This window comes from Chamaea fasciata, unplaced genomic scaffold, assembly GCF_029207755.1.
Source record: "Chamaea fasciata isolate MVZ Bird 193981 ecotype frontalis unplaced genomic scaffold, bChaFas1.0.hap1 SCAF_17, whole genome shotgun sequence".
NCBI lineage: Eukaryota > Metazoa > Chordata > Aves > Passeriformes > Sylviidae > Chamaea > Chamaea fasciata.
In genome coordinates, this window is record NW_027094102.1 from 15,545,571 (window position 1) to 15,573,057 (window position 27,487).

Here is a 27,487-nt window from a genome sequence, read left to right on the forward strand (position 1 = left end):
CTCTAATGTGTGTCAGAATTGCTGTAATTATTTTTTCTAATGAAATAAAACACATATTGTAAAGAGCTCAATCACAGCAAAAGCAAGTTCTGAGTGATACACTGATTTAAAGGACATGGTCATGACTGTCATTTTAAGGTATTGTTTCTCTTTAAAATGCTGTGCAGTCATGGAATGTGTTGAGTACAGAATATTCCAGTAGAGAATCTAAAGTTAGTGAAACTACTCACAACTCAGAGAGGGACAGTGATACTGGAATAAGCTCTTAACCACAAAAATACAAACTGAACAACCTGGCTGGCAGGTAATGAAATGATATTGTGATGCTAGCAAGCATACTAATTAATTTCTCTATATTTTTCTTTAGATTTACAGACAAGGCTGTCTCAGCAGAATGAAGGTAAACTAGCATTTGATTTGACGTTCAATTAGTGGGTTTTATTTCAGGTGTCTGTAGGGGAAATGGTTCTGGTATAGGGTTTGCCCATACCTGAGAAATTGTGTACTGTTAGGTAAAGTGTGGGGAATCATGCTGTGGTTGATTTTTTTGACTAAAAATTCTTTGTAACATTTTTCTCCAGTGTTGGTAACATTCTCTAGCCGTGTGCTAGTCCAACAAAGTGTGTGGGCTGGTATTTGTGGTTTGGAGTGTTCTCCCTGGCTTAAAGGAGTCATTTGATAATCAGGAGTTTGCGTTTACTGTCTCTGAGTTGCTCATTGTCTGACTGCATAGCCCTTAATGTCTGGAGTGTATGGAGAAGGGGGCTGTTATTGCAGCTCCATTGGCTGTTACTGCAGCTCCTGAAGCCTCTGGAAGGGCAGCCTGTGGGACAGTGTTTAATACAATGTCCTGTGATGATGAGCAGCAATAAATGACGAGTAGTAATTTTACAGAGAGAGAACAATTTCAGTTCTCAAATATTTCCTACAATCTGTATTTTCAAGGGATGAAAGTGTAGGTACACTTTTGAAGCATAATTCAGCATGCTTAAAACAGGTTTTAAGAATTCCCCAAGGTGTCTGTCCTTGGCTGTGCAGTCAGCTGAGCTGGTACCAGGCTTCCATGACAAGCAAAACATTAAAGGTACTCCTGACATACAACTCAGGCAGAAATCATAGATGCAAATGAGATGTATGCCTTTTAATGTTTAAATGGAAAATCTGCCAAAATCAATGTACACAATTACATTTTCACTTTTCAGCTTCAACTGATTCATAATGTGCTGGGTTTTGGATTGATCGCTTTAAATGTATCTATCATCAGTAGCGTCTGGTTCTGAGTTTTGCTTTCCTGCCTTCAATTTCTGTTTAGTCAGAGCTGTTTCTATTATGCTGAATAAATTAGAACCATGCATAGCGGCTTTGTACATATGCTGATGGGGTTTTTTTCTATTACAACAGTTCTGGCTGCAGCTGCTTCTGTACAACCACTTGCAACACAGTGCTTCCAGCTTTCCAACATGTTTAATCCTCAGACGTAAGTGATTTATCATTGTCTGTTTGGCATTTGTCAATGACTTTAACATGTAAGAAAGGAATCAGAATGTTGCAGGAGTGTGTTTAATGGGTTTTGGGGGTGGATTTTGTCTGAGTGGTATCTCCTGTTTTTCTTTCCCCTGTACAGTGAAGAAGAAGCTGGCTGGGACACAGAAATTAAAGATGATGTGATTGAGGAATGTAACAAACATGGAGGAGTTATCCACATCTACGTTGACAAAAACTCAGCTCAGGTACGCTTGCTTCTGGGGGGGACACACTGAGCAGATATTAGGAGTTATCTTGCTCTCTTTTGTCTAGGCGGAGCATTACAAATATGGGGCTTTTCCTAAACTGTACCTAAATTTCTTAGTTTGTGCAGAATGTAGGTGGTTCCCTCCTATTGTGAATTATTGCGTGTAACTTGGATGCAAGTGTACAAGCAGCTTTCTGGTGCTCTGTGTACCCAGCTGAGGTTCCTGTAGAAGAGAAGTGACCAGTTCAGGCATTTGGCATTTTCCCTAAGCTGTGCCTTTTCCACGTGTCAAGGGACTTCCGTTTCCTCTTTTCAGAGCACAGGATTCAGTAGAAAGAGCTCTTGCTCCAACAGAATTAGGTTGTACAGGTAAATGCTTAAAAAAATGCTCATCCCATGCTTAAAAACAGTTGTGGTCACTCATGACATTAAAGACTTGCAGTGGGCATTCTGAGGGCCTGGAGTTAGAACAGGGAAGAGAAAGACTGCTGCTGCTGACTCAATTCCAGATTCATTCCTGCATCTTAAACTTAAACTTATTTTTATTCTGACTTCACCTTGTTTACATAATCCCCAGACTGGTTACCTCTTCTCTGTATTTCAGCTCTTAGAATGTATAAACTCTGGAAGGTCTGTAAATAGATTAACTATCTTGAATCCTGTTTTTTAAAGAATTCACAGCCCAAACAAAGTTCAGTTTTCAGATGGTTTGACAGTTGAGTTAATTTCTATCCCTCAGACCCTAAAAGTGTCCTCTTGTGTTGCATGCTAAGGTTCAAGGCTGAAACCCACGTTCCTGTTGGTGTGCTTAGGTGGGATTGTTCTGCCATGGAGATGCACTTGGCACTCACCAACCACTGCTGTCTTGTGCAGCTGCCCCAGTGTCACCTGAAACCCTTTCGTGTGGGTTACAGAGAGGTTAGATAGGAGCTGCAGTCTAGCACATAAAACAATGTGCTGCCTTACCTGGCATCTTGTAATATTCAAGATCACAGCTGTGATCTTGAACCACTGGACTGATGAGAGGCAGAAACCTTGCCTACAATGTGTTTGTTATTTAGAGAGAACAAAGTGTTCTTTGACAGGAAAAAACCAAATCAATCAACAACCCAGAACACTTCCCACCTCCAAAAAACCCTTCCAACAACCGAACAAAAAAATCACTGCACAACCCCCCAAAAAAACACCACCCCAAAACTATAGCAGCCCTCAAAGTACCTCACATGGGTTCTGAGCATAGGTGGAGTTGGAAAATTCTGTATCACATTAGCAAGTGGGTTTAAAAGAAGAAAACTACAAGCTACTATGTAATGAATTAATGTTTCATAAAAAATGAAATCTGTTTTGTCACAGCAGTGACACAGATAAAAAATACCCACTGATAGAGTTTCCATTGTACCATTCTGTTTTCCAGCTTAGATTCTGGGCACCTTCAGGGCTCTGTCCCAGACAGACTTCCATCCTGAAGACTGTCGGGTTGGCTTATGAGGGTGTGATTTGTTGCGGATGAAACAATTGGAGTCCCAGCTGAGTGCACCTATCTGTGCTGCTGGGTGTTAAAGGAAAACCACAGCTTTGTGTTCCTGCACCTCATTCGGGCATTTAAGCAGCTTGGGTGCCTTTGCAGGGGGAGGCTGAGAGCAAGGCTGTATGTGTTAATTGAATGCTTAGTGCCCTAATCACCAGCCCCTAAGCTCAGGTTCACCCCATGAAAAAGGAATGAGTTAGGTTGCAGTGGGAAGAGTTAATATAGGCTGACTAAAGCTGCTAAGGAAAGGTTGGAGTCTGTTTTTTTATGTACTATTTTTCCTAAAAAAAATCTGTTTCAGCTAGAATTGATCTTCTTGGGTAATACTGATGGTCTATTTTTAAGCGAGTAGCCAGAAAAATTACTGTGGGCATCTGTGTGTTGGATGTGAGTCTTGCAGTTCTCTTGATAAGGGAGGCACAGTGCTTCATTTGCAGACGGGAAACTCCAGGTGTTTCTGGTGAAGTTCAAAGATTAGTCTGTCATTCACCTTGGGAACTATCTCAGGCTCTTCCAGCTCTGCTGGGATGGGATTTTCCTTTTGCCTCAGTTCTTGTTCAAGTAAAGACGGGCATGCTGATGCTTATGTAGGAGAATTTTTACAGTATCAGTCTCCCTTGAAGTGCTGCTTGTCCTTCCCATCTGGGAGAAGGAGGAGTGCTTGGTTCTTGTGGAATCAAGGCTGTGAGCTTGCATGTTGAGTGGAGCATATGTGGTTGAGGTTAGTGGGTTATAGACCTTGGCAGCTGGGCTGCCTTTGGGGGAGCCAGACCCCTTGTGCTCTTTTTCACATGGTGTTAATGATTATGAGCCTTTAGATTCTCTCTCTAAAAGGCTCTCAGGAGCAGATCAGCCATCCATGCATGGTTCAGTGATTGCCAGTTAAATGCATGTTTGAGCTGTCTTGCAAAATCCTATTTAGAAAAATTGAATGCTGCAATAACTGCCACAGTGGAGTAGTGCCTGCCAGTACCACTGTCCACTTCTCTTGTGCTCATCCTGTGTTACTGATAAATGCCAGTAGGTGCCCGGTGGAGCAGGTGTGCCCATCACAGCCAGGTCCAGGATTGGCTGAGGAACAGCACTGGGGAAAGTATCTCCAGCTCCTCACAGGCTGCACTGTTCTGTCTTGCAGGGCAATGTGTATGTCAAATGTCCCTCCATCGCTGCTGCCATCGCAGCTGTCAATGCTTTGCACGGGAGGTGGTTTGCAGGTGAGTGTTCCATGTACATGTCTGCGTTTAGTCATCCATTACAGAAATGACCAAACACTGATTTTTAATTTTTTCCCTCTTGTGATTAGGTAAAATGATTACAGCAGCATATGTACCTCTTCCAACATACCACAGCCTTTTCCCAGACTCTATGACTGCAACCCAACTACTGGTTCCTGTTCGACGATGAAGATTAATTTAGTCAGTTTTGTACATAGGTATTTTTTGGAGGAAGATTGAGTTATCTTTTATTTAGATAAAACTAAAGGAAAGGATTTAATGTCATTTTTGTGTACACTTCCTGCTATCTTTAAAAATAAAATGAAGTAAGCAGAAATGCAGTGTGTTCATTCTCCCTAACTAGCATTTTCACTGTATACAAAGCTGTTGACTTCTTGTTCTGCCTTGTAATTCTTGTACATTGACAAAGGTGATCTGTAGGAACTGAGAAGTAGCTCATAGATAACAAGTACTATGTAAAAGGCAGATGGGACGTAATGACATTTTTAATGTTTCATGAGCCTTTCTTTTAATGCAGCAAAGACATTTTACATTTCACTAAATGTGGGTGATCTGCTCAAGGGTAGTATCAGAGAGGGACTGGATGAAGGATATATTTAGTGTTTTTGTATAAATGGAAAGTCCAAAAAGCTACTGAATGCTGACTGCAGACAGTGACTCAGCTTGCTTTGTGCTGAAAAATTGGTAATAGTAGGAGGATTGAAGGGTTTAATTTCTTGATGGTAACTTTCGATTATTGTATCTGTAAAAGTTTCTTTGTAAATACTGTGAGGTGTGTCTAAGTTTCCAAACAAAACATCTCTGCATTTCCGGATGAGTTTCCGTGTGCGCAGTGGGGCAGAGCTGAAGGATTTCAGCTGAGTCTGAAAATGGGTAGGAAATACAGAAATGTGTTTTGTTCTGGTTGCACATAATCTTTGCTCTTTTTAAGCTCTGTGAGCTCTGAAATATATTTTTGGGTTACTTCAGTGTGTTTGACAAGACAGCTTGATATTTCTATCAAAGACTTTCATATTGCAACAATCTTTGTAAGAACCACTCAAATAAAATTCTCTTAAAAAGGCCTTAATGAAACTTTATTTCTCTGCTGTCCCAGTTTGACTTAAGCAGTGTGGGCTTAGGCCTGGAGCTGATAGATGCTGTGCAATGCCCAGTGTCTGTGATCCCACAGCACTCTATCCAGGTAGCCGTGGAATACCATGTGCTCAGAGAGTACATGCAGGAGCTGTTCCCAGCCCTCTGTGCAGTGTGCGCATGATTGTGGAGGATCTGGGCACAACTCTTACCCTTCTCAGGCATGCATGAAGTTCAGTCCAGAGATGACCCCCTCCTGCCCCAATTCCACTCCCATTCTTCACAAGTGGTTACGAGTCCTGGGGCTGGAGGAGTCAGTTATTTTGGCTTTCAGTCTTGTTTCTAGACTGCCCCTGTGCTTTGTCCTTTCTACCCCTGTCCCATCTCCCTGGCCTTTTTAATCACTAAGAAAAGACCAAGGTGGAGAGAGTAGGGAGAACAGAACATTCCTCATAGTGGGTGAAGGTGGGGCAGGCAGCCATGCTGCTAGTGTTCTCGTGGTATTGTGGGGAGAGAACCTACTCTGCAGCCCCTGGGGCTGTAGCTGTGCTTGAGCTGTAGAAGGGCAAAGGCCTGTCCTTAATCAAGGAACTGGGAGCAAGCAAAAGGCAAAGGTGAGGAGGGGCTGGGAATACAGCAGGATCCTGGGAATAGTAATACAGCTGAAGAAGCAGAGCTGCTCTCTAGGTATGCTTCATCTGAGAACAGGCTTTGAGTGGTGAATTTGCATTTCTGCCTTAAAAACTGGGGAAAAGGCACTGGTACCAGGTCCAGACTGTAGAGGTGCCAGTTGAGGGTAGTGATGTTGCTCATGTGTTCTCCTTACACAAGACTAAAGGAGGAGCAGAGAGAGGCCTTGTTTCAAAAGGCAAGTAATGAAAGACTACAACACCAACAGCCCTTTCCTAGGTCAGCTGTAAGCAGTGCTTCTGAGGCTGGTGAGAAGCAGACGGGATCCAGTCCCCTTCTCTCCTGGGGAAGTACTGACCACCTTGCTAAACCAGAATATAAGAAAAGGCTGGCTGTGGGAGCACAGCTCATGGGACCTGCCTGAATCCTGGGGTCTCTTACTCTGCTGAGGGCATCCGCCCCATGACACTTGGAACTCAGAAATGGAACCAGTTTCAACCCACCTATTTTTACAAGGGGACAGAAATTTGATCATTAATCTGAAGTACCCACTATCTAACTTTCCTAGCCTCAGGAATGCATGAAGGAACAGCAGCTCCACACCTACATGGACAACGTGAGCTGCCCAAGGGCCAAAGGGAGAAACTTGTACGGTGTACTTATATCTGTAAAACAGGAACTTTAATGTAGTAAAAGTGATCATTAATTCTCATTGTTTTGGGACTAAGAGATGGGAAGAAAGTAGAAATTTTGTAAAAAGCATGCTTTCAACCAGCAGAGCACAGAGTAGGACTGCGCTGTATCATTAAGAGCTCTCACTTCCGGGTATCTAAAGACTTTATTATTGTACAGCGGAGGAATGGCTGGGTGGGGGCACTCTGGGATAAATCCCAAATTCCAGATTAGCAGCGTATTCCCATACCAATGGCCATGAATGTCCCAAACGTCCCACCGCTTTGCATCATCGTTTTGCCAACTCCACCCATCAGCTCTCGTCCTCTCATGCCAATCCTGAGATAAAGAAAACCAGAGGGGTTATATAAAAACAAACCTGACAGGTCACGGACATGCAGCAGAAAACATCTGAGACAATGAGCTCATGGTAGCAAATTGAACACTTCTTCAGTCAAAATCTCTACAATTGTACAGCTGCTGCCTCCTAGAGACTGGCTGCAGTGCCCTGTGCTAGTGCAGGGGCTCTTGGGTGGTCCTCACCAATGACCCATGTGTATTTTTTCCTGCAATGGAACGTTCCTGCCACACCTTTAGCAGGAACAGCTTTGTATCCTGGTCTCCCAAATACCCTTAATGTGAAAAAAAAAATGCTGTCCAAGTATTTCACTTGCCAGAGTACAAAAAGAATTGTCTGAGCTATTGTACTGCCATCCTCTCTAGCTGCACTGGCAGTCTTTTTAATATCACAAATTTAAAATTCACTTTCCACTTACTACTGACTCTCTTTTTAATATGGGACACCTGAAAGGCCTAGAAACTTCAAAAAATGTTTCTGTTCTCCAGTTTTCACTTACCTGAGGTCAGACTAAAATAAAAAGAATTGTTCTGTCTCAAGAAGCTCTTGTAATACTTGGCTTCTAAGCATTGCAGTGACTTTAGGGTCTGAGGAATTTCATGCACTTCATTTTTAAAACAAAGTACAACAAAAGCACTCTCACTGGTTCTTCTAAATGCCCATAATATGTATCATCTGCCAGCATCATGCTGTTTTACCCTCTGGAAACAGAGAGAGATTATGAAACTTCAAACTCCCACTGGATTAGGATTTGTGCCTTTTCCTCCTTCATCTCACTACCAAATCATTGCCCACGTTTGGTAAAATGGTAAAACCATCAAAGAGAAAGACTTCTGCAAAGTATGAAAGAGCTGACTTCAGTGATTATTTGTCATAGATGATGTGCAAGGCCAGTCACCAAACACAGAGCAGCAAGCATGGCTTGTTTTCATGTCAGCATGCTGGCGAGCCACAGGGGAAGGTGGAACATTGCCCCTCTCCACTGCACAGTGGAACTGTGCCAATGCCAGCCATGGCTCTACCCACACTCCTGCCAGACTCGGGGTCAGTTTGGCAACTGCCTCTGTGCAGGGCATGGGACACGCAAAGGGTCCGTGATGCAGACACTTGAGAGCTTACAGAACACCTAAGGAAGCTTTAGGGCCAGGAGAGGCTGCACATATATCTGCACAAACAATTCATCCAGTTCCTCCTGGAGCTGATCCTCCATGGCCTCAGCTTCCCATTGAGCCTCCATTACAAGAGGCAAGAAAAGGTCTGTGAAACTGTGACCTCCTGGCACACGGGGCACCCAGAGGCGATGCCCTGCCAGCACCAGACTCAGCTGCTGGAGGCCACGGCTTACTGCAGTAGCTGGACTCACAGATGAAGTTCCACTCATGGGACTGGCACAGGACCAGACCCAATCCCTTCCCAACCTCACAGTAGGACGTTTCTCTCTGGCTATCACCCTGTCCCCACCTGTCTGTAGGAGGCATTTCCTTGGCGTACCTGAGGCAGGAAAATGTGCCGAACAACGCTCCTGCAGCCATGCCGACTGCAAAGCCCATCATGAAACCCATCTTTATTCTGTCAAAGCAGCTGGGCTGCGACTGCCCATACGGGCCCACGGTCACAGGCATCTAAAAAAGAAACAATAGCCACACCGATTTACTGCTTTGTCTAACAGACTTCTATAATGGCCTGGCAGGCAGGCCCGTGCAGCTCAGAGCTTCTCGCGTCTGCAGCGCTGGAGGCTGTGCTGGTTCCCGGGCTTGTTTCCTTGTCAGGTAGGAAGGACAAGGAGGGAACGACGGCCTCGTTTCCCCTCAACAAGTTCCTGCGAGCGCCGCTATGGCTGCCGAGGCTGTTTCGGGGCCTCACCCTGTGTGCTCTCAGTCCCCAATAAGCAGCGCACGCGGCACCTGATCGAGCCTCCTCTGCTGGCCCGTCCTTCCCGGCTGCCGCCGGTCTCGGCAGCAGAGGAGCGGGCAGTGAACCCCACCCTTACGGAGACCGCGGCCAGGACCGGGACTCAGCGCAGAGGTTCAGGCCGTGCCCGCCCGGGGAACGGCGCTCATCGCCTGCCGTCCGGCGCAAGAGCCCTCGGGGGCGAACCGGGGTCCTCAGCGCGCGCTGAGGGGACCTCGGGACACCCTGTTCCCAGATCCCCGCCCCGCCTCGCCCGCACGCCTCCCGTACCCCTCCCGTACCTCTCCCGTATCTCGCTAGGCCGCACCGCGCCTCCGCCTCTCTGCGCCCCGCTTCCGACGCGCGCCATGACGTAAAGGAAGAGGCGGGCACGCCCGCGCTCTGCCCGGCGGGCGGCCATGCTGCTGTGGCGACGCTTGGCGGCCCTGAGGGGCGAACGAGCCCCGCGGCGCCTCCGGGCGGGGGGACCGGGACCGGGACCGGGATCGGGATCGGGATCGGGATCGGGATCGGGATCGGGATCGGGATCGGGATCGGGATCGGGTAAGGCCGCTGTCGGGCAGAGCCCCTGTCCAGGCAGGGACAGCCCCCCCGCTACTCCCAGCCCTTGACAGCCGCTTTCCCTATCTTTTCTCCTCAGGGCGAACCGGCGATGTCAGCGGTGCTCCTCGGCCGCTTTACATGGATGTCCAGGCCACCACCCCGCTGGTAAGGGCCGCACCGAGCATGGGAAGCCGAGCGGGGTCCCCGCACTCCCGATTCTCTCGTCCGAGCGGTCGCGTGTGCCCCGAGCTGCCGTGGGGGTCTGGGGCGGCGTTAGGCGCCGCCTGGAGCGGCGCAGGCTGTTTCTGTCACCGTTGGGCAGTCCGGGCATTCCCCGGAAAGGCTGTAGCTACGCCGGGCAGCCCCCTGGATGGACAGCCCCAGCACAGCAGGGCGGGAGCGTGGCGAAGGGGCTCGCACCGACCCCTGCTGGAGTGGGGACAGTTGCGAGAAGCAGGAAGTGAATTCAACCAAAATACTGGTCTGACATTTTTCTTAACATTTTAAGACCTTGGTTTGTTTGTTTGTTTGTTTGTTTGTTTGTTTGTTTGTTTTTCTCAGAAGAAAGGCCAGATTGGATGGGGCTTGTCGTGTCTTGATCTAGTGGAACGTGTCTCCCTGTCCGTGACAGGGGTGTGGAACAAGATGAGCTTTAAAATATTTTCCAACCCAAACCGTTCTCTGATTATGTTTTCTTAAATGATGCTGTTCTTCTTTGACCTTCAGTGAAGATCAGGGTTACATGCACAGAAAAAATTGCCAAATACTTGTGTTACCTGTAACACGTAATAGCCTCAAGTTTTCAGGGTCAGGCTTAAGCTAAAGCAAGACACTACAACAGAAGTGCTGCTGATCCTATGGCAAGGGGGCATGTCCAGAGGGAGCAGATATACCTTCCCTTCTCCTTTTCTAAAGCTGGGTGGTTTGTGTTCCACAGGATCCCAGAGTCCTGGACAGCATGCTCCCATACCTAACAGCCTACTATGGCAACCCTCACTCCAGGACCCATGCCTACGGCTGGGAGAGCGAGGCTGCCATGGAGAATGCAAGGCGGGTGAGTCTTTGTCTCTCTGTGGTTGTGTTGGTTTTCCTGCTGCTGAGGAAATTCAGGGTCAAAATAACCTAAAAAAAACCCCCAAACCCTCTTCTTTGTGGGCTATATTTAGCAGCTTCCTCTTTGCTTAGCTGTACTTTAGTAGATTTATTGCAGGAAAAGATAGAATCATAGAATATTTGAAGATGGAAGAGACCAACAAGGATCATCAAGTCCAACTCTGGCCCTGCACAGGATACCCCAACAATCCCACTAGGTACCTGAAAGAACTATGGCAGGCTTAAGGCTGTAACCACTTCCCTGGGGAGCCTGTTACAGTGTGTGAGCACCCTCTGGGTAAAAAACTTTTTTCCTAGTATCTAGCCTACAGTTCCCCTGACACAGCTCTATCTGTTCCCTCAGGCCCTGTCAGTCACCAAGAGCAGAGAGCTGCCTCTCTGCTGCCCCTCATGAGGAAGCTGCAGCCCTCAGTGAGGTCTGACCTCAGTTTCCTCTTCTTCAGACTGAGAACCAAGTGACCTCAGCTGTTTGTTTTGCAGACTTTCCTCCAGGCCCTTAACCATTTCATGGCACTCCTCTGGATGTTCTCTAATAACTTCATATCCTTATATAGATTTGCCCCAGATTGCCCCCAGGACTCGAGGTGAGGCCAACCCCGAGCAGAGCGGGGCAGTCGCCCCTTGCTCGGCCGGCAGTGCTGGGCCTGATGTCCCCCAGGACAGGGCTGGCCCTTGGGGCTGCCGGGGCACTGCTGCCTCCTGTTCCACCAAGCTTCCAGGTGCCTTCCTGTGGTGCTGCTCTCCAGCCTCTTGTTCCCCAGTCTGTCTGGACACCTAGGGTGTCCCAGGTGCAGAAGCCAGCACTTGCTCCTACAGTAAAATTAGAGCAACTAAAATGGCAGAAACTAATACTTTTAAGTAAAAGTGCCTTGGTATTTTTAGTTTTCTGGAGTCACAAGCATGTTGATGCAGTCATTGAACTAACTCCATGTTTTATCATTCTTCTAATCTCAGGTAGGGGTGTTTGTAATTTTTCTTTGAAGTATTATGTAATGGAGTTTTGTCTACTTCAGGTTTAATCTCTTTTATAACAGGTTAATGCTTAATACCGTTCCTAATGACTGTGGATTCCTTGTGTATTTTATGATACAGATATTTAGACTATTTATAGCATTACTTTGATAGGTATCAGCTGTAATCCTTTTGAAGCTCAAGGTAGTATTCTTGAAAACATTTCACATGTATTTTACTGTAGTGAATTCATTGTATGTTTTCTTAACAAGTCAAATTTGTATTTCTTTTTAAACAGCAAGTTGCAGATTTAATAGGAGCTGATTCACGTGAAATTATCTTTACCAGTGGTGCAACAGAATCTAATAATATGGCAATTAAGGTAAAAGTTTTATACTGATTCTTATTTATTATGTTAAAATTATGTATTTAAAAACTGTATGCATCTCTCAACAATTTAAATGTTAATATGTTGGAGTATAACGTATTTGCATTTCTGGATTTACTTTTTGTGGTACTCTGTTACATATGTGGCTGAAATACATGAATGAATGTTTTGGTGCTCAGGACATGATTTTGAGGGCGTTGTAAAATATTTTATGTTTGTCTTGCATACACCAAATACAATACTTCTGCTTATGTAATTAAAATCTTTATTGTGAAATATAGCGGACATGTGGATTAGAAATTTTTTTTTGATGAAGACTAGGATGTGTACGTAGTATGTGGTTGTTCAGACTTGTCAGTGTTTATGACTCCACTGCAAAAGTTTTCAAAAAAATGCTTTGGTTAATGGGTTCTAGAGCTTAGCAGCAATAAACATTTTCACAGTTTTTGAGAAGTGAGATGCTTTGAAAAGCAGGTGCTGATGGAGTGTGGCTTATGTGTCAGTACCTTTTAGATTCACAACTTGGGTCAAACAGGAAAAATCCAAATGAACTTTATCTAAGTAGTAATTTCTTATTTCCAGTCATAGTGTGTAATGCCTGCTTTATTCAGTGGCCAATTTCTTTTTCATGGACTATGCCTGACAGGGTGTTGCAAGGTTCTATAAATCCAGAAAAAAGCATATCATTACCACGCAAACAGAGCACAAGTGTGTGTTGGATTCTTGTCGTTCCCTGGAAACAGAAGGGTTTCGTGTCACGTATCTACCTGTTAAAAAAAATGGGCTCATAGATCTGAAGGTAAGTTGTTACTGACAGAAGAAACTAAAAATAAAAGAGGTTTTTGCTTCAAATTGATGCTCAAAACCTTGTGTCCTTTAGATGAAAAAGAGGAAAGAATGATAAATATCACAAAGTAGAATGAGAGTCATAGTCAATTCTGTCAGATCTGGAGAAGGATTTTCTGTTCTTTCTGATGTCCTACACTTTTTCTCAACCAGAACATCCACCTCCTATCCCACCGTTCAGCTGCTGCCGTGCAGGTGGAGCTGCTGTGTACTCTATAAGGAGCCCAGTACTTGAGGCATTGTTTCAGTGATTACATTACTTCTTAAGGCTATCCATGAGCCAGCCTTTCTGTATGTACTGGCTGCAGCCCTGAGATGTAGAAGTTGTATGTATTTAGTTCATCATTGACATCCTGTAGCACAGGGCAGCAGCAATTTTATTCCCAGTCCCTCACCTGCCATGAAGAGCGGTGGTGTGTGTGTGATGGGACTGATGGATCAGCCGGTGGGCACAATAATGAGTCGTGTTTTCTGAGCATGTTGCTGCAGGTGTGATGTGACTTTTGTATAAAGAGCAGTTCCTTTACAGCCAGCCTCACCTTGGCTAGAGGAGGCTTAAGTTGTTCTGTGGGTGGTTAATTCATTAAAAAAAAAGTAGTTCAGAAAAATTCAGGGATATAGCAAAACCTGTTGAGATATGATTTAATCAAGTGGGGTGGCAGGTGCGTCAAAGGGTTAGAACATGCAGAAATGCAGTTGATTCACTCCTCTTCTACAAGCATTTAATGCTCACGTGGGTTAGTGTTCTCCCCAGGGCTGTTAGTGAGAACACTAGGTGTTTGTTGCAAATGAGGGACTGGTGGTTGAGTTGCTGGTAAATTGAAGATGTGCACAGAAGTCTTGCTTCTCTATTAGTCACAACTGTTGTTCCACTGAATCTTTCACCAGGAACTGGAGGCTGCATTCCAGCCGGATACAAGTTTGGTTTCTGTAATGACTGTAAATAATGAAATAGGAGTAAAGCAGCCAGTTCATGACATTGGTAAGTACACTGTGGCTTCTAGATGCCAGATAAGGTTGCTTCTGCTTCATTTTAGTTAATATTTTCATTCCCAAATGGTACTGATGCAAAAAATTAGGTGTAATATATCTAAGGACAAAATAATAAGATAAATATTTTAAAATAAAAAATGTAATATAAATAAATAATACTGCTCTCCCAATAAAAACTGATTTCAAAAGGGAAATGAGAATGAAATTCAGTACTTTTATGGTGAGCATTGCAGCAGTCATTACTCTGGATGGATCAGCTACAATTCTTTGGCTTGTATGATGGATGAAGAAATTGTACAGAATAACTGGCCAAAATTGAGCTTATATACTATAATGATTTATTGACCACTTGTAGTGTTTAAGAGGAGAAATGTACAGGATTTGGAGTAGGAGAGTATGGTGAACACCACACTTGGACAATCCTTCCCCCAGTATTGTCATATATAGTCATGAACAATTCCATTGTAAGCCAAAAGGCCACTGAAGAGCTATGCTTCTGAAAGGGGATGGAGGGAGACGGTGAGCCAGGCTCTGAGCTGGCAGGGAGAGTGACAGGAACCTCAGAGCAGATGAAGGGAGCTCCTGGAGAACCATGGTTGTTGGAGCAGGCAGGGTGAGCGGGTGCCTCCCTGATGATCCTCCAGCTCCCTGGATCCCAGACGATTTGTTGATCAAGTTTCCTGTGACAGTAGCAAAACATACACACATACCCTTTCTGTCCTGGTTTCACTCCAGCTGGCAACCAAGCACCTTGCAGCTGCCACTCACCCCCCACCGCAGGATCTGGGAGACAATTGCAATGGTGAAAGCTAGGAAACTCATGGATTGAGATAAAGACAGTTTAGTACGGAAAGCAAAAACCATGCATGCAAGCCAAGAATTCTATACTGCTTCCTATGGGCAGGCAAGTGTTCATCCACCTCCAGGAGAGCAGGGCCCTGTCCCACGCAGTGGTGACTTGGGAAGACAAACACCCTCACTCCAGATGTCTCCCCCTTCTACCTTCTTCCTCCCAGCTTTCTATACTGAAAATGTATGACGTATGTCATATGGTCTGAGCTATCCCTTTGGTAAGTTTAGGTCACCTGTCCTGGCTGTGTCTCCTCCCAGCCTCCCATGTGCCCCCAGCCCCCTTGCCAGCATGGCCGTATGAGGGGCAGAAGAGGCCTTGGCTCTGTGCAAGCCCTGGTTACCAATATTAGAAACATTTCTGTATTATCACCTCTTGTGTTCAGCACAAATCCAAAACACAGCCCTATCCTAGCCACTGTGAAGAAAGTTAGCTCTACCCCAGCCGAAACCAGCACACCTTCATATTCAAGACATCCTTTCATAAGATGTTTGAATTTTTAGACAGTATTTCGGTTTTGGTTCTGCTCTGGAGTACATACTCCATAGGATATTGGGTTTTTAGGCTGTGGCAGGCATCTTGTTGTGCACACAGTTTTCTTCTTGCTTAGCTGCTGCATTTGTTTCTTTCCTCATTAAGCTGAAAGCAGCATTTTTGCCAAGGTTTTTCAAGGTTCTGTTTCTTCATTGACAAGCATTTGACCATCAGTGAGTTGCTTATAGGCCCAAGCATTCTTATTCTCCTGCTGTGCTTATATTGTCAAGGTCCTTACTTATGGTCCCATGTTTAAAAATGCCAGAGACAGCTCGTGCCAGCTCTAGCTCCCCCAGTATGTTCTCATAACACCTCGATAACAGATGCAACAGGCCAGGGCTGAGGCCTTGCTGAGGGAGCCTGAGGCCCCGTTACCATGTGGCCTGTGGCCCGTTATTGCCTGTGGCCTAACCATGCTGGACCACAGGAGGGTTACTTAGCCTGTCAAGTATCATGTTGAACCTCTTGTGCAGAGGAGAAGTCTTGGATGCAGCTGTGCAGATTCTGTGGAAGATTCATTGTGATTTTTTTGATGACAAAAATAAAAATTACATTTCCTGCCAATGAACGATATGTTATTTTGTTTCTTCATATATTTTAGCCTGGTGGCAGGCTCAGCTGACTTCAGGTGGTAGTAATAAGTGTGTGTGTCACAATTCTGAGAATGTTTTTGAAGGTGAGTGTTGGAAAACTTGGAAAATAGAGGAAATGACATAAAAATACATGGCAAATGCAAACTTGAAAGGAAGGCTGGCTTGTACTGGATGTTGAGAAGAAAAAGAACAAGAAAAAGAAATTGTCCAGCTGTGGAGTCATTCCTGTCTGGAGACTTTGTTATTTCACGCAACCATTTGTTCTTAAACTTGTTTGGTGTGGGTTTGGAAATAATCTCAGTTCTTAACAATAGAAGACTTTTTAACTTCTCAACTGAAGAAAATTACTGTAGTCTTACCTGTGCCAAGGCAACAGCTACTGTATCCTGTGCACAGCTTTACCCACTTCACTGTAAAAGAAACATCGCAGCCCCAATTTCTGCCTTTGTCACCTCAGATACCTAAATAACTTGCTGTTGTTTTAGATTCACCATTGCTTTAGATCCATCGCTGGAATCTTTGGGATCATAGCAGTTGGTTAAGATAACCTGGTTTTGGTTTGGTGTTTTTACTACAGGTGAGATCTGCCGTGCACATAAGGTTTTCTTTCACACGGATGCTGCACAGGCGATTGGTAAAATTCCTATGGACGTCAACAACATGAAAATTGACCTAATGAGCATCAGTGGCCATAAAATTTATGGGCCCAAAGGTACTCACTGAAGTGCTTTATAGGGAATTGTTGTTTCCATACCTACCTTAAGGCAACTGCACATGGTGTGAAGTCATATAGTGTCAGTTATTTAAGCTGTAGAAAACTGTTCTGAGTGGTGTTGGACAGACTTCAGAGTAGCTCAGGCACTGCTGCCGGCATAGAGCTGCGGTAAGTGGATCTTGAGTGCTAGATGGTTGAGGTGGCATCACTGAAGGAACAAAAACCAGGATTTTATAATGGTGGCAGCATTACAGCAGTGGGGTTTTCCAAGAGTCATCTGCTTGGTGTGAAGCAGAACTGATGATGAAATGATTGAAATCAAATCACTTGGTTATAGGGCAAAGTTTAGACCAGAGTGTGACTTGCAACAGGGAGACCAAAAGGTAACTCATTGGTGATTTTTTATTGTTTTTTTACTTCCAGTGGCTTCATTTCCCCAACTCCATTTGCACATTTTCTTTGCAGAATGGGCTTTAATATGCAGCCATGCATTTTCTGGTTGACTCACAAATACTAAAAATCCAGCTATTATTATTGTCAAGGTCCATTTGGTTTGTGACAATGGGTCACAAACCCATTGGAGAGCCAGAGATGAGGTTTGCTGTATGCTATGTGCTATTTGGAAACAAAAGACAAAATTCTTAGTTTTCAACATTTTTTTCTGTATGAGTTCTGCTGGGAACTGAAGACATTATCTCTGGAACTAAGTTTTCAACCAGTAATTTTGGACAGATGACAGACATAAATTTTTGCCATTTGTTATGCCTGGAAGTTGCAACTGTCCTTCTTGTGGTGACAGTCACTCCTTAAGTGTACCAGGGCACTTGAAGACATGAAAATATGGTTTCTAGGTGAGGAGAGTAGAGCATTCAATTGATTGACTAGCAAAACTGGCTCATCTAATCCACCTGCTGAAAATTTCTGCCACTAATGAATCTTCCTAATAAGAAGAAAGGGAGAGGACTCCTGGGACTGGTGCTGGCCTAGTAATCCAGGGAAAGAATTTGGAGGTCAGTAAGAGAACATTAGTGAATGCACATAAAAACTTCAGTGCAAGGGCCTGAACTTCAACTGTGTACAGGAATTGTGGAAAGGAAGGGAAGCGCTGAGTCCTTGAGTGACTGAAGCAGAGTGGAAGAAGCTGAGCTCCCATGGCTGAAGCTCTGTGAGCCTCAACATGATCACTGAGGACAAACACCATTTTCTAGAAAATAATACTGAACTTGTTCACTTTATTTTTCTCCAGTTAAGTGTCCACTTGTGTGTTTGCTGTGGAAATAAGGAATGTTAGCAAAGCTTGGAGTCCCTGTTCATAATTTCAGAACTCTAGGCATATGGTAAAACAGCTTTCCTTGCTTCCAAGGGGTCGGTGCTCTCTATGTTCGCCGCCGACCACGCGTCAGACTAGAACCCCTGCAGAGTGGGGGAGGCCAGGAGAGAGGACTGCGGTCTGGGACTGTGCCCACGCCTCTAGCAGTTGGACTAGGGGCAGCATGTGAAGTGGCACAGCAGGAGATGGAGGTATGTGCAACAAGATTCTTGCCCTGGGTTCCAGAAAATAGTATAACAGCGCCATTTAGATCTTGGATTCCTTCGGTCTTTTTGCATCCATGTAACTGATCTAAATTTGATTCTCATGTTTTAGCATTAAGTGAGTGTTTTGAGAATTTAAAGGGATGTTTTTGGGTAATTTTAAATTCTTTCTAAAGTTTCTTTTTTCTTGAAGTGGTCTGAGTCATAGTTTTCTACAACAAGGCTACAACTGACAGTCAGTTTTAGTGAAATATGGCTTTTATGTGCTTGTATTTACTTCTCCATTATGCACAGGTGTATAAGCAGCGTCTTTGAAATTACTGTCAGGTTTATGTAATGTATATTGAAAAAATGAGACTTCCCAGTCCGTTATTATATGTATTGTACCTATTAAGTATAAGTTCAAGTTTACTGCAGCTTTGCAACTAAGAATTTATTTTCTTTTTTCCTAGCTTGGACAGTAAAGTTTGCTTGCTAGGTCTGGTGTCTGAGCTTCTGTATGCTGCTGCATTGATTTGTGGGCACCAATGCCTTCCTTACAGCTGGAAAGTAAAAATACTTACAGTGACAATGAGATGGATTGGCCAGATATCTGCACCCAAAGGATCAAGCTTCTTTTTAGGAGACAGGCAGAATTCCACCATCTGAGCTGTGTAGTTGTGGAAGTTGAGGCTAGGGGAGCCTGCAGAGTCTGAATTCTGCACAAGCCTCAAATTTGGATTCTCCTTCTTGCCTGGCAGACTTATGGCATTTTGAAACCAACTGGTTTTGAAGATAGCCTGGTTTTCTTTTCACTTTTTCGAGTGTAAACAAGCATGAATTGCATGTGTGCATGTGGCCATTTCTGTGTGCCAAAGCTGATCCCAGAATCCCAGACCTTACTGCTTTCTTGGTATAAGTGACCTCATTTTTCAGTCTAGAACAAGACACTGCACATGGGCAATTCTCACCGTGCAGGTTACTTACTGTAAAAGCTGAGTTCGTAGTAATTTGCAAGTCCATGTCTTTCTGTGGTACAGTTAGAGAGCTCCTGGGAAATACGAGGTGCTTGCCGTAATAGGTGCCCTTTCTTGTGCAAAATGCATCATCTTCTCCCTTGCCTAACTTGTCTTTAAATCCAAAGAGCTCAGTGCTTTTATAAAAGTCAGTTTGGCAGCTTGTGTAGGTAGGTCTTTCTGAATGGTTTAAAACATTTGTGAAGACCGACCTGGCTAGGAGCCAAGGGGTTATTCTCTTTTAAAACAGTGTCTAGAGCAGGCAGAGTTTGACAGTTTAGGTTTCAGCTGTGTTCTTTACCTTGTCTGGCCAAACCCAGTTACTTAATTCTGCTTGCAGCTGGTGACACAAAGCAGTTTGAGTGAGGTCAGACTGTACACTGTTTATTATTTGTGTCTTTTCTGGTTTCCCTGCTAGTATGACCATAAGCGAATCTTACAACTGGCAGAACGACTGGTTACAAAAATAATGAGTGAAGTTCCTGATGTGGTGATGAATGGAGATCGAGAGCATCGCTATCCAGGTAACTTGAGCAAAATTCTGAGCCCATTAGTACTGTCTGGCTCCTTGGTGTTAATGGCTGTGGCTGAATAATATACTTGAGCACATGATGCAAGCCCTGCCTTGCAGGGGACAATTTGCCTGAGATTTTAGTTGATGGTTTCTTTTTTCTATTTCATTTATTTGTATGTAGGATGCATCAATTTATCTTTTGCATATGTGGAAGGGGAGAGTCTTCTGATGGCTCTGAAAGATGTGGCTCTGTCTTCAGGAAGGTATGTGGAACATATGGGAAGGATAGTAGTGTGTTTTTGAGAGAAAATAGCATGTGCTAATGAAGGTTAAATCTAAGTAGTAGTCTCCTCTGTGCTCCGTATTTGCATATTCAGTTAATGAGTCAGCCTGGCATTGATTACATTCTGCAGTGGTGTTAAAGTGACACATTTTAGCTGAAGGTCAAATTTACTTATCCTGGAAGAAAAAAACAACAAACAAAACCAAAACTAAACAAAAACCAACCAAAAAACAAAATCCTAACAAAAAGACCCCCACAAAAACTAACCCAGAAATTCCTACCTACTAGCCTTGCAAACTGGTTATTTGAGTAGCCTTGACTTGGTGACACTTGCATTCTAAAGGCCACCAAGATTTGAACAGCTTCTGTCCTTTGGCAGATTTTAACTGCAATTAGTGAGGCTGAGCATGTATCTGAATTAAATCAGCTCCTAGTTCTTGTGTTAAATGCAAAAGCAAGAAAGAATAGTGCATGTGCTTTTATGGAGCTCTCCTGACTACAGGAGTGACAAGTAATATTTCAGTTACCAAGACAAACCTGATGTTCATGATGAAAGGAATGGAGTGTAATTCCTTCCTCTCCTTCCTCCACCTTTGAGAACAAAGTGGTCAATATATCCTAATTAGAAACTGGTTGGCACTATGAGCAGGAAGAACTAGTCTCCACATGTCCGTCCCTGAGGCCAAACACTTCTGTAATGTGAAGATCTTTTCTGAGTCTCTGCTTTGTGCATTGGGGAGCTATTTACAGCTCTCCAGTTGGCACCGCGTGTTGCTACCTGTAAAAACTGTGTCACGGCATGTAACCAATTCTTTATACTGCTGCAAGGTGGAAGCTCTCGCTGTTGACCATGGCAATCATCTTGCTCTATCCCTCTGTGCACTGTTTTTCATTTATTTGTTCTGCTGCCAAAAAGCAGCTTGTGAAGCCTTTTTTTTTTTTTTTTTTTTTCCCTTTTATGTTCCTGGCGTGTTACCCTCTCTGGATAGTTTCCATCTTTGTCTTTTTTTCACAGCCTCTACTTCAACTACCTCTTAATCTGCATTCCTGCTGCCTCTATGTTTATTCTTATGTATTATCTGTATTCTCTCTCCTTTCCTTTTGCTCCTAATTTATTACTCTCATTTCTCGATAATGCCTCCCTCTTGTATTCTTTTCTGCTTTGGTAGCAGAAATATCACTTCACTTGCTTGTATTCACTTGTGGTTTCTCGGAGGCTGGGGAAGCTGATACAGGGTATTGTAAAGAGGTAAGTGACCTGTTCTTTGCTGGAGGAGATTAAGCAAGTTTGACATTTCCCTGCCTTTCCATTCCCAGTGCTTGCACATCAGCCTCTCTGGAGCCTTCCTATGTTTTGCGGGCAATCGGAACAGATGAAGACTTGGCTCACTCATCTATAAGGTGTGTGGTGTGGTCTGCCCTAATGCTTCCAAATATTTTTCTTTCCTGATAAAAGTCAATGGTAGATTTGTTCCACCCCCTCTATATGCTTGTTATTCAGTTCCTTAATAATTTTCTTTTGGTTTAGGTTTGGCATTGGTCGTTTCACTACAGAAGAAGAAGTGGATTATACAGTGCAGAAGTGCATACAGCATGTGAAGAGGCTGAGGGAAATGAGGTGAGATGCTGTCTCATTGAACGTGATGACTGCTTAGGTGTGATAATCATGGGAAGAATTGGACTTATTTAGTTGATAGTAATTATTTGCTTCAAAAATCTGATGGTGCTTCGCTATATCAGCAAGTGTCCCCCAAGTAGGTAGGAGCCTGATTTTAACATTAGTGACAAATTCCTAAGAAAACAGACCTGACACCAAACCTTTTCCCAGATCCTGGCCTTTATCACAGAAAGAATATGAGTAGGGCAGGCACATAGGGCAGTACCTAGGAGGTTTTAAACCAGAGATGGTTTTTACTGTATTGATAAGTTGTTTTATTCTGGTGAAACTGAAAGAGTGGCGACTAATCTGGACAATGAAAATTCAAGGGTTCAGTCTCAAAGACATCAGTGCTTTGTGCTGAAAGTGGGAGCAGGAAATGAGATGGAGCAGCTACTCCATCATCTCTTGTATTTTTGCTTGAGAACGCAGTTGAGGGTTGATCATCCAAAGCTCACTGACCTCCAGAAGGGCAAGACAGGCAGATAGATATCTCCTAATTCATTGTGTCATTGATAAAAGCTATTTAATTATTATTGATGATGTCCTGTGCATTTTAGTTTTCTTTTTTTCCTCAGTTTTCTCGTTTTCTTTACAGCCCTCTCTGGGAAATGGTGCAGGATGGAATTGACCTCAAAAGCATTAAATGGACTCAGCACTGAGAAAACGTGGCTATCCATAGACTAGATATGGATTAAAATGCATTTTTCTGTACAATCTTGAGCAAATTATGCAGCATTTTGTTTTCTGACACTTGCATTTTGACCGGTGAATTACCCTTTCAAATCATAAAATCTAAGAAGCCAAAAATGAAACTAGTTTTTATCATGGAGAAAGGCAGGCTGGTCTGACACCTACTGTGTTTCTGTTGACACACAGAAATTTATGGTAAAATGTAATTTATTCAGAAAGGTTTTTTCTGATGAGAAAATTAAATCAGCATGGTAACTTACAGGCCAGTGAATTCTGACAAGAAGTTGCTTCTTGGTGTAACACATCCCAAGTCACTGTTGTGTTTGCACCGCAGACCTGTTGCAGATTTTTTCTGTTTGAGGTGGGTGTCCTGCAACATCAGCTGGGTTTTGCCTCTCAAATGCCTTGTACTGCAAGAAGTTCTCAGACAGGAAGACACTTGGATCTCCAGAAGAAAGGGATGCTTTATTGTGGCTATGTGCCTTCAGAGATACGTTGTATGTGTAACTAAGAACAATTTTTTTCTGAAATTGAGTGGTTTTGGCCCATTTTCCTTGTTTTTTTGTGTGTGCATCTTCTGTGTGTGTGCGCATTAATCCAAAAGATTCTTCTGTGTTTCAGAGCTTATGATACAATCATGATGCACTTTGCTGTCCCCTCCATCATGTTTTTTCCATGCAATTTTTTCTCAGTGAGGAAAGAAAACTTGAATGACTGGGGAGGGGATAGGCAGAATATGTCAGCTTTGGTGGCAGCACCAGTTTGGTGGGAGCCAGTGGTAGCGGTGGTGGGGAGAGCAGATACAGTGCAATGTCTTATGGCAGTCTGGGGTTTGGGGGGTTTTTTCCTTGTTTTTTTGGAGTTGGTTTTTTTTTTTCCTCCCCTTGTCATGAGACCTTTGCTGTTACTTGGTTTGCCTATGGGCCCTTGGTTTCTGTTGCTGCAAAGAGTCTGCCCAGCCCAGCCAGTATATTTTGTCTGGAGATAAGAACACCTGGCACTGAAGTTTTTTTGTCTCACAGACTGTACTGTCTGGCTAGAGATTTGCATGGCAATCCATTCCCTGCACATGCTAGGGGAGTATCTCTTAAAAAGGGTTTTATGAGATTCATTACTATCAGTGTCTCTCCTTTCTTACGTTTGGTGATCTTTCCAGTAAGAAACTGAACCCTGTATAGCAAAGTGCCTTTTTTTCAATGCATAAACAGAGAGCTCTCAAATTAGTGTGTTTATTGATGGATGCTGTGTTAGCTGCTGAATTTGATATACCCCATAGACAATATGTTGTCCTTCAGTTTGGGATGGAATCTATCTCGAGCATCAACTGTGGCATGTAAAAGCTGAAGCTGAATCTCACAGGATGGATTGTACTACAGAAGCTTGTGCATTTTTTGTTACTAAGGACAGATTTAGTTGTTTGTAATGTGAAGCTAATCCTTGGTTATTCTATTTGAAATGACTAGCTTTAGCAATTTTAACATTGTAGTGTTAGTAGTGCTGGCACCTTATTTTTCATTGCATTTTTAAACTACCATATGCATAAGTACATTTTAGCGGTGTTGTATGTACTCTTTTTCATCCTTGGGATATACATATTTCCTTCATTAAGCATGTGATAAACGTACTTTCCCTAGCATGTTTTAGAAATAGATGTTTATGAATTGTTCTTTGTGTTTTGAGAGTGATAAAAAATTACAGATAAGAATTAAACTTGGCTACTGTCTGTCTTTTTGGATGCACCTTCTTGGGTGAACCATGCAGGACAATCAGTAAGTAGCTGAACTGCAGCTTTAATTAGGCAACAGAAACGGGTAAACTTTTCTGTGAACACTGTTAGACGTTCACTGTCATTGAGTTGACATTTGACTTTTGAAGAGTCATTCTTCTCAAACTCAGTGCCTGATCTGAGCTAATTTTTTTGAACTCAAATAGCTTAAATTGTGGTTATTTTGAAGAAAGAGAGCCTCAATTCTTGAAGATTTTGACCACCTCTTATTTGATAAGATTTAAAATAAAAATTCTACTTGTAAAGGTTAGGGAACCGCATTCATACTAGTAACAAATTGTTACATGTGGTTGTGGGTTGGAGACAGAAATCATGACTGGAGTCCTCTTGATCATAAGACAAACAGCCTGTTTTATTGTTTGGAACCTTCTTATATAGGGAGTTCAAAACTCCTGGATCTAGACACTGATTAGTCTGGGTCTTAACACCACCCAGCTCCCTGGCCAATGATACATCTGCATTTAGGTTTGGAACGGATTGGTTGAGGTCTCTGAGTTTAAATCTATCCTATGATTTTTCACCTAGGGACTTGTTTATCGAACTAGGAGAGCCAAATTGGGTTTCTTATTATAGCCAGATTTATCTGTCCAGCTACAGATCCTCTGTACCGTGACAACAAGTGTTTATTTGAAATGTTTGTAGCACAAGATGAGGAAAAATACATCGTGCAGCTACTTCCCCCATGACAGAAAGAGGTAATGCCAAGAATAAACATCTAGCTGTACCTCAGTGAATGCAGTTAAAACCTTTGGGGGATGGGAACCTCAGTCTGTCCCGCTCTTACCATCTGGATGCCAATGTATGGTGGTGCATCATCCCCCCTTCCAGGCTGCACCATGATCTGAAAAATGCTCACTAGGCCTTGGCTGTGAACAGCCTTTGGGTTCAGCTCCTCTTGAGCTTATCAGAAACACTGCTCCAGGAACTGGTGCTGTCCAATAAGCTCTGGCTTTTTTTTTTTTTTTTAATGAACATCCGTAGAAACTTCCCCCCCCCCCCCCAATAGCATAATATTCTTGTTCTCCCACGTTCAAAGAAAGTTCCTGACCTGAAGTGGGGCCAGGATGGAACATTATTGTGACAAAAGCCTTGTGGCCCTGAGTGAGACCCTTGGAACTTTCCCGGGCTGCAGTGTGCTGGGCCCTCTCTGAGCTGGGAACTCTCCCATTTGCTGTACTCTGAGAATCCCCGAAGAATGGGTCCTGGGCCAATCCCCCCACGCCTCAAGGCTCTGCCCTTCACCCAGTGAAAAAAGCAAAGGCATCTGAAGTGAGTATTTCAGTTAGAACCATCCATGTGCCTGGAGGGCTGTGATCTCCTTAGCAACAGGGAGGTGTGTTGGGATGACTCTTCTGACTGAAAGTTTGGAATTGAAGGACACAGGCAGGGGACAAGAGAGGCTCTCTATGTTGCTCTCTATGCCAATGACCAGCAGGAGTGTATGGAGCTCCACCTGGGGAGGAATGAGGAGCTGACCGAGAGTTCAGGAGTCAGGATTAATTGAAGGGTAGGGGCAGGTCACATCACAGTGGGGGTCTGCTACAGGCCACCTGACCACAAAGATAAGCCAATGAGGATCATCACAGACAAATAGGGATGGCCTCATGTTTACAAGCCCTAGTTTTCACAGGGGAATTCAACCCCCCGATATCTGCTGGGGGGAGAACCCAGCCGGGCACAGGCAATTGTTGTAGAGTGGTAGAGGAGACAATGAGGAGAGGTGCTATGTAGCAATGTATTTGAACAGCTTAGGCCACCGTGTGCTCCAGCCAAACCATCTTTAGTCGTTCTTATCAGAACGCTCTGGAATACGTCAAGATTACTAAGACATAAACTGTTGTAAAATAAGAAAGAAGAAGCTGAGAAACAGAATACCAAGACTGCAAGAACTAGATAAAGGAGGGCCCTGAAGCACTGGACTGTAACCAATCATATTTCCTGAAAGGTGCATGCTGAGTCCGTGAACAAGATAGAAGCACCAATCAAGTAATGCATCATCATGTGAAGAGTAGTTTTCGAATGTATAAATATAGCTTAATATAAACAATAAATGGCTTCTGCTTAATCATGTTGGTTAGTCATCCAGAAGTCCTGAGAAGTCCTGAGCTCCCTGCATGCTGGTGACTGCGATGTGATGAACACCATGATAATGAAGTAGACTGGACTCTTTAGACTCAGAAGGGGGTATTGCAGAGTGAAAAGGTGGGAGATCCTGGTCAGAGACTGTCGCAGTGGGACTGCGGTGGGGAAGAGTCAGAGGACGGCTCCATGGAGTCAGGAGAAAGAAAGCTCCCAGGAAACAAGCTTCGGAAAAAATATGCATACGCTTCAGCAGGTACACCAGAAAAGGTGAACGGCCAGGGAGCTGGGAGGATGGGAAAGTCACTGTCAAAAGAACAGGCCATAGTCTTCCAGCTTATTCTAAGAGAGCAGTTAAGTATGACCTGGAGGTCTTAGAAAGACTACTGAAATGGGGTCAGGAGAGAGGATTTTTTTGCCACCCCCAGGAGTGTATTCAACACCCTTGAGTGGCAAAACTGGGAGTAGCTCTCTGGGATGCCGTGAGCGATGGGTCAAAAGAAACCAAGGAACTTAGGACAGCGTGGAAGTTAATAATTACGGTGCTAAGACAAAAGCAGAAAACCCAGCTGCGGCAGGAGCAGAGGCCACTTTAGAGCCAGATGACCTTGTGGTTGCATTCCCAGCATTTGCAGGAGAATTCTTTGTGGGGGAGGAACGTGTTATACTGTCTCTACCGTCTGCATCACCAGAGCTGGAGTTACAGACTCAACAGGCTGTTGCAAACAGTAACAATGTGTAGCAAAAGCCCGTGCCAGCTTCGCAGCCTGCAGAATCAGAGAAAATGGAGGTGGATGGGCTGCTTCCCCCGCTGGCACCAGGAATACCTACAGGGTGCCCTGTTGTGATAAATAAGAATGGTGATGAAGTTATAAGTTGTTGGTTATAGAGTTGTAATGTTTTGTTAAATTTAGTTCAAGAGTTATAATGCTGTTTGGCAGTTTTGTCCACTCTGTATCCCTTACCCCAAAATCCCACTTAGCCTTTCCATCGAGTCAAGCTGTTGCTGCTCCCTGGCATCACTGCTCCCTGGCATCACTGCTCCCTGGCATCACCGCTCTCCATTTCTGCTGCTGCTTTACCTGCCTGTACCCAGCCTGTCCCATCGGCTTGTGCCCTGCTTGCTCCACTTCCTGTCGGATCCTCTTCCTCCTTCCTGCTGACAACCGGCCTGTCAGTCAGGCTGCTGCTGCCACCCTTATGGGAATTAAAGAGCCCAGCTGCATGATGGGACCATATCAACACCAAGAGCCCCTGGCCGAAACGAGCCAACTCAAAGTT

The 27,487-nt window shown here is 44.1% G+C and overlaps 3 protein-coding genes across 8 annotated transcripts in view; 2 read left to right on the forward strand and 1 right to left on the reverse strand.

Moving 5' to 3' along the window:
• Positions 1-5,556, forward strand: part of RBM39 (RNA binding motif protein 39) — a 31,296-nt gene extending 25,740 nt beyond the window's left edge. For 4 of the 5 annotated variants that reach the window (XM_066199110.1, XM_066199111.1, XM_066199112.1 and 1 more), the window contains 5 exons: positions 368-400; positions 1,402-1,477; positions 1,625-1,730; positions 4,396-4,474; positions 4,564-5,556. In XM_066199110.1, coding sequence (XP_066055207.1) covers positions 368-400; positions 1,402-1,477; positions 1,625-1,730; positions 4,396-4,474; positions 4,564-4,664 — 395 coding nt within the window. In that variant the 3' untranslated portion in view covers positions 4,665-5,556. Of the gene's footprint in view, positions 1-367; positions 401-1,401; positions 1,478-1,624; positions 1,731-4,395; positions 4,475-4,563 lie in introns of those variants that run through there. The other variant, XR_010723304.1, reaches the window with a different exon arrangement.
• Positions 5,557-7,018: 1,462 nt separating this feature from the next.
• Positions 7,019-9,492, reverse strand: ROMO1 (reactive oxygen species modulator 1). Its single transcript, XM_066198669.1, has 3 exons — positions 9,422-9,492; positions 8,721-8,851; positions 7,019-7,210 (listed from the first exon to the last, which is right to left on the reverse strand). The coding sequence occupies exons 2-3, from the start codon at positions 8,849-8,851 to the stop codon at positions 7,102-7,104; spliced, it is 240 nt and encodes a 79-aa protein (XP_066054766.1). The 5' UTR covers positions 9,422-9,492; the 3' UTR covers positions 7,019-7,101.
• Positions 9,493-9,517: 25 nt separating this feature from the next.
• On the forward strand, positions 9,518-24,051 carry NFS1 (NFS1 cysteine desulfurase). Of its 2 annotated transcripts, none has more exons than XM_066198670.1 (13): positions 9,518-9,683; positions 9,781-9,848; positions 10,621-10,737; positions 12,046-12,129; positions 12,782-12,934; positions 13,870-13,963; positions 16,529-16,663; positions 18,030-18,187; positions 19,613-19,718; positions 19,890-19,971; positions 21,309-21,392; positions 21,520-21,609; positions 22,247-24,051. In XM_066198670.1, the coding sequence occupies exons 1-13, from the start codon at positions 9,539-9,541 to the stop codon at positions 22,308-22,310; spliced, it is 1,380 nt and encodes a 459-aa protein (XP_066054767.1). In that variant the 5' UTR covers positions 9,518-9,538; the 3' UTR covers positions 22,311-24,051. The 2 variants fall into 2 exon arrangements, with proteins under 2 accessions (XP_066054767.1, XP_066054768.1); XM_066198671.1 differs by having other exon boundaries at positions 9,518-9,646; positions 9,780-9,848.
• The last annotated feature ends 3,436 nt before the right edge of the window (positions 24,052-27,487 follow it).

What these genes read in the sequence shown, in the direction of transcription:
- ROMO1 (XM_066198669.1), bottom strand. Translation starts at nt 8,851, where the DNA reads ATGCCTGTGACCGTGGGCCCGTATGGGCAGTCGCAGCCCAGCTGCTTT. An exon ending in GGCACATTTTCCTGCCTCAG is followed by an intron (nt 7,211 to 8,720) that starts GTACGCCAAGGA and finishes TCTTTATCTCAG; the next exon opens with GATTGGCATGAGAGGACGAG.
- NFS1 (XM_066198670.1), top strand. Translation starts at nt 9,539, where the DNA reads ATGCTGCTGTGGCGACGCTTGGCGGCCCTGAGGGGCGAACGAGCCCCG. An exon ending in GTGGCTCTGTCTTCAGGAAG is followed by an intron (nt 19,972 to 21,308) that starts GTATGTGGAACA and finishes TTCCATTCCCAG; the next exon opens with TGCTTGCACATCAGCCTCTC. An exon ending in TTGGCTCACTCATCTATAAG is followed by an intron (nt 21,393 to 21,519) that starts GTGTGTGGTGTG and finishes CTTTTGGTTTAG; the next exon opens with GTTTGGCATTGGTCGTTTCA.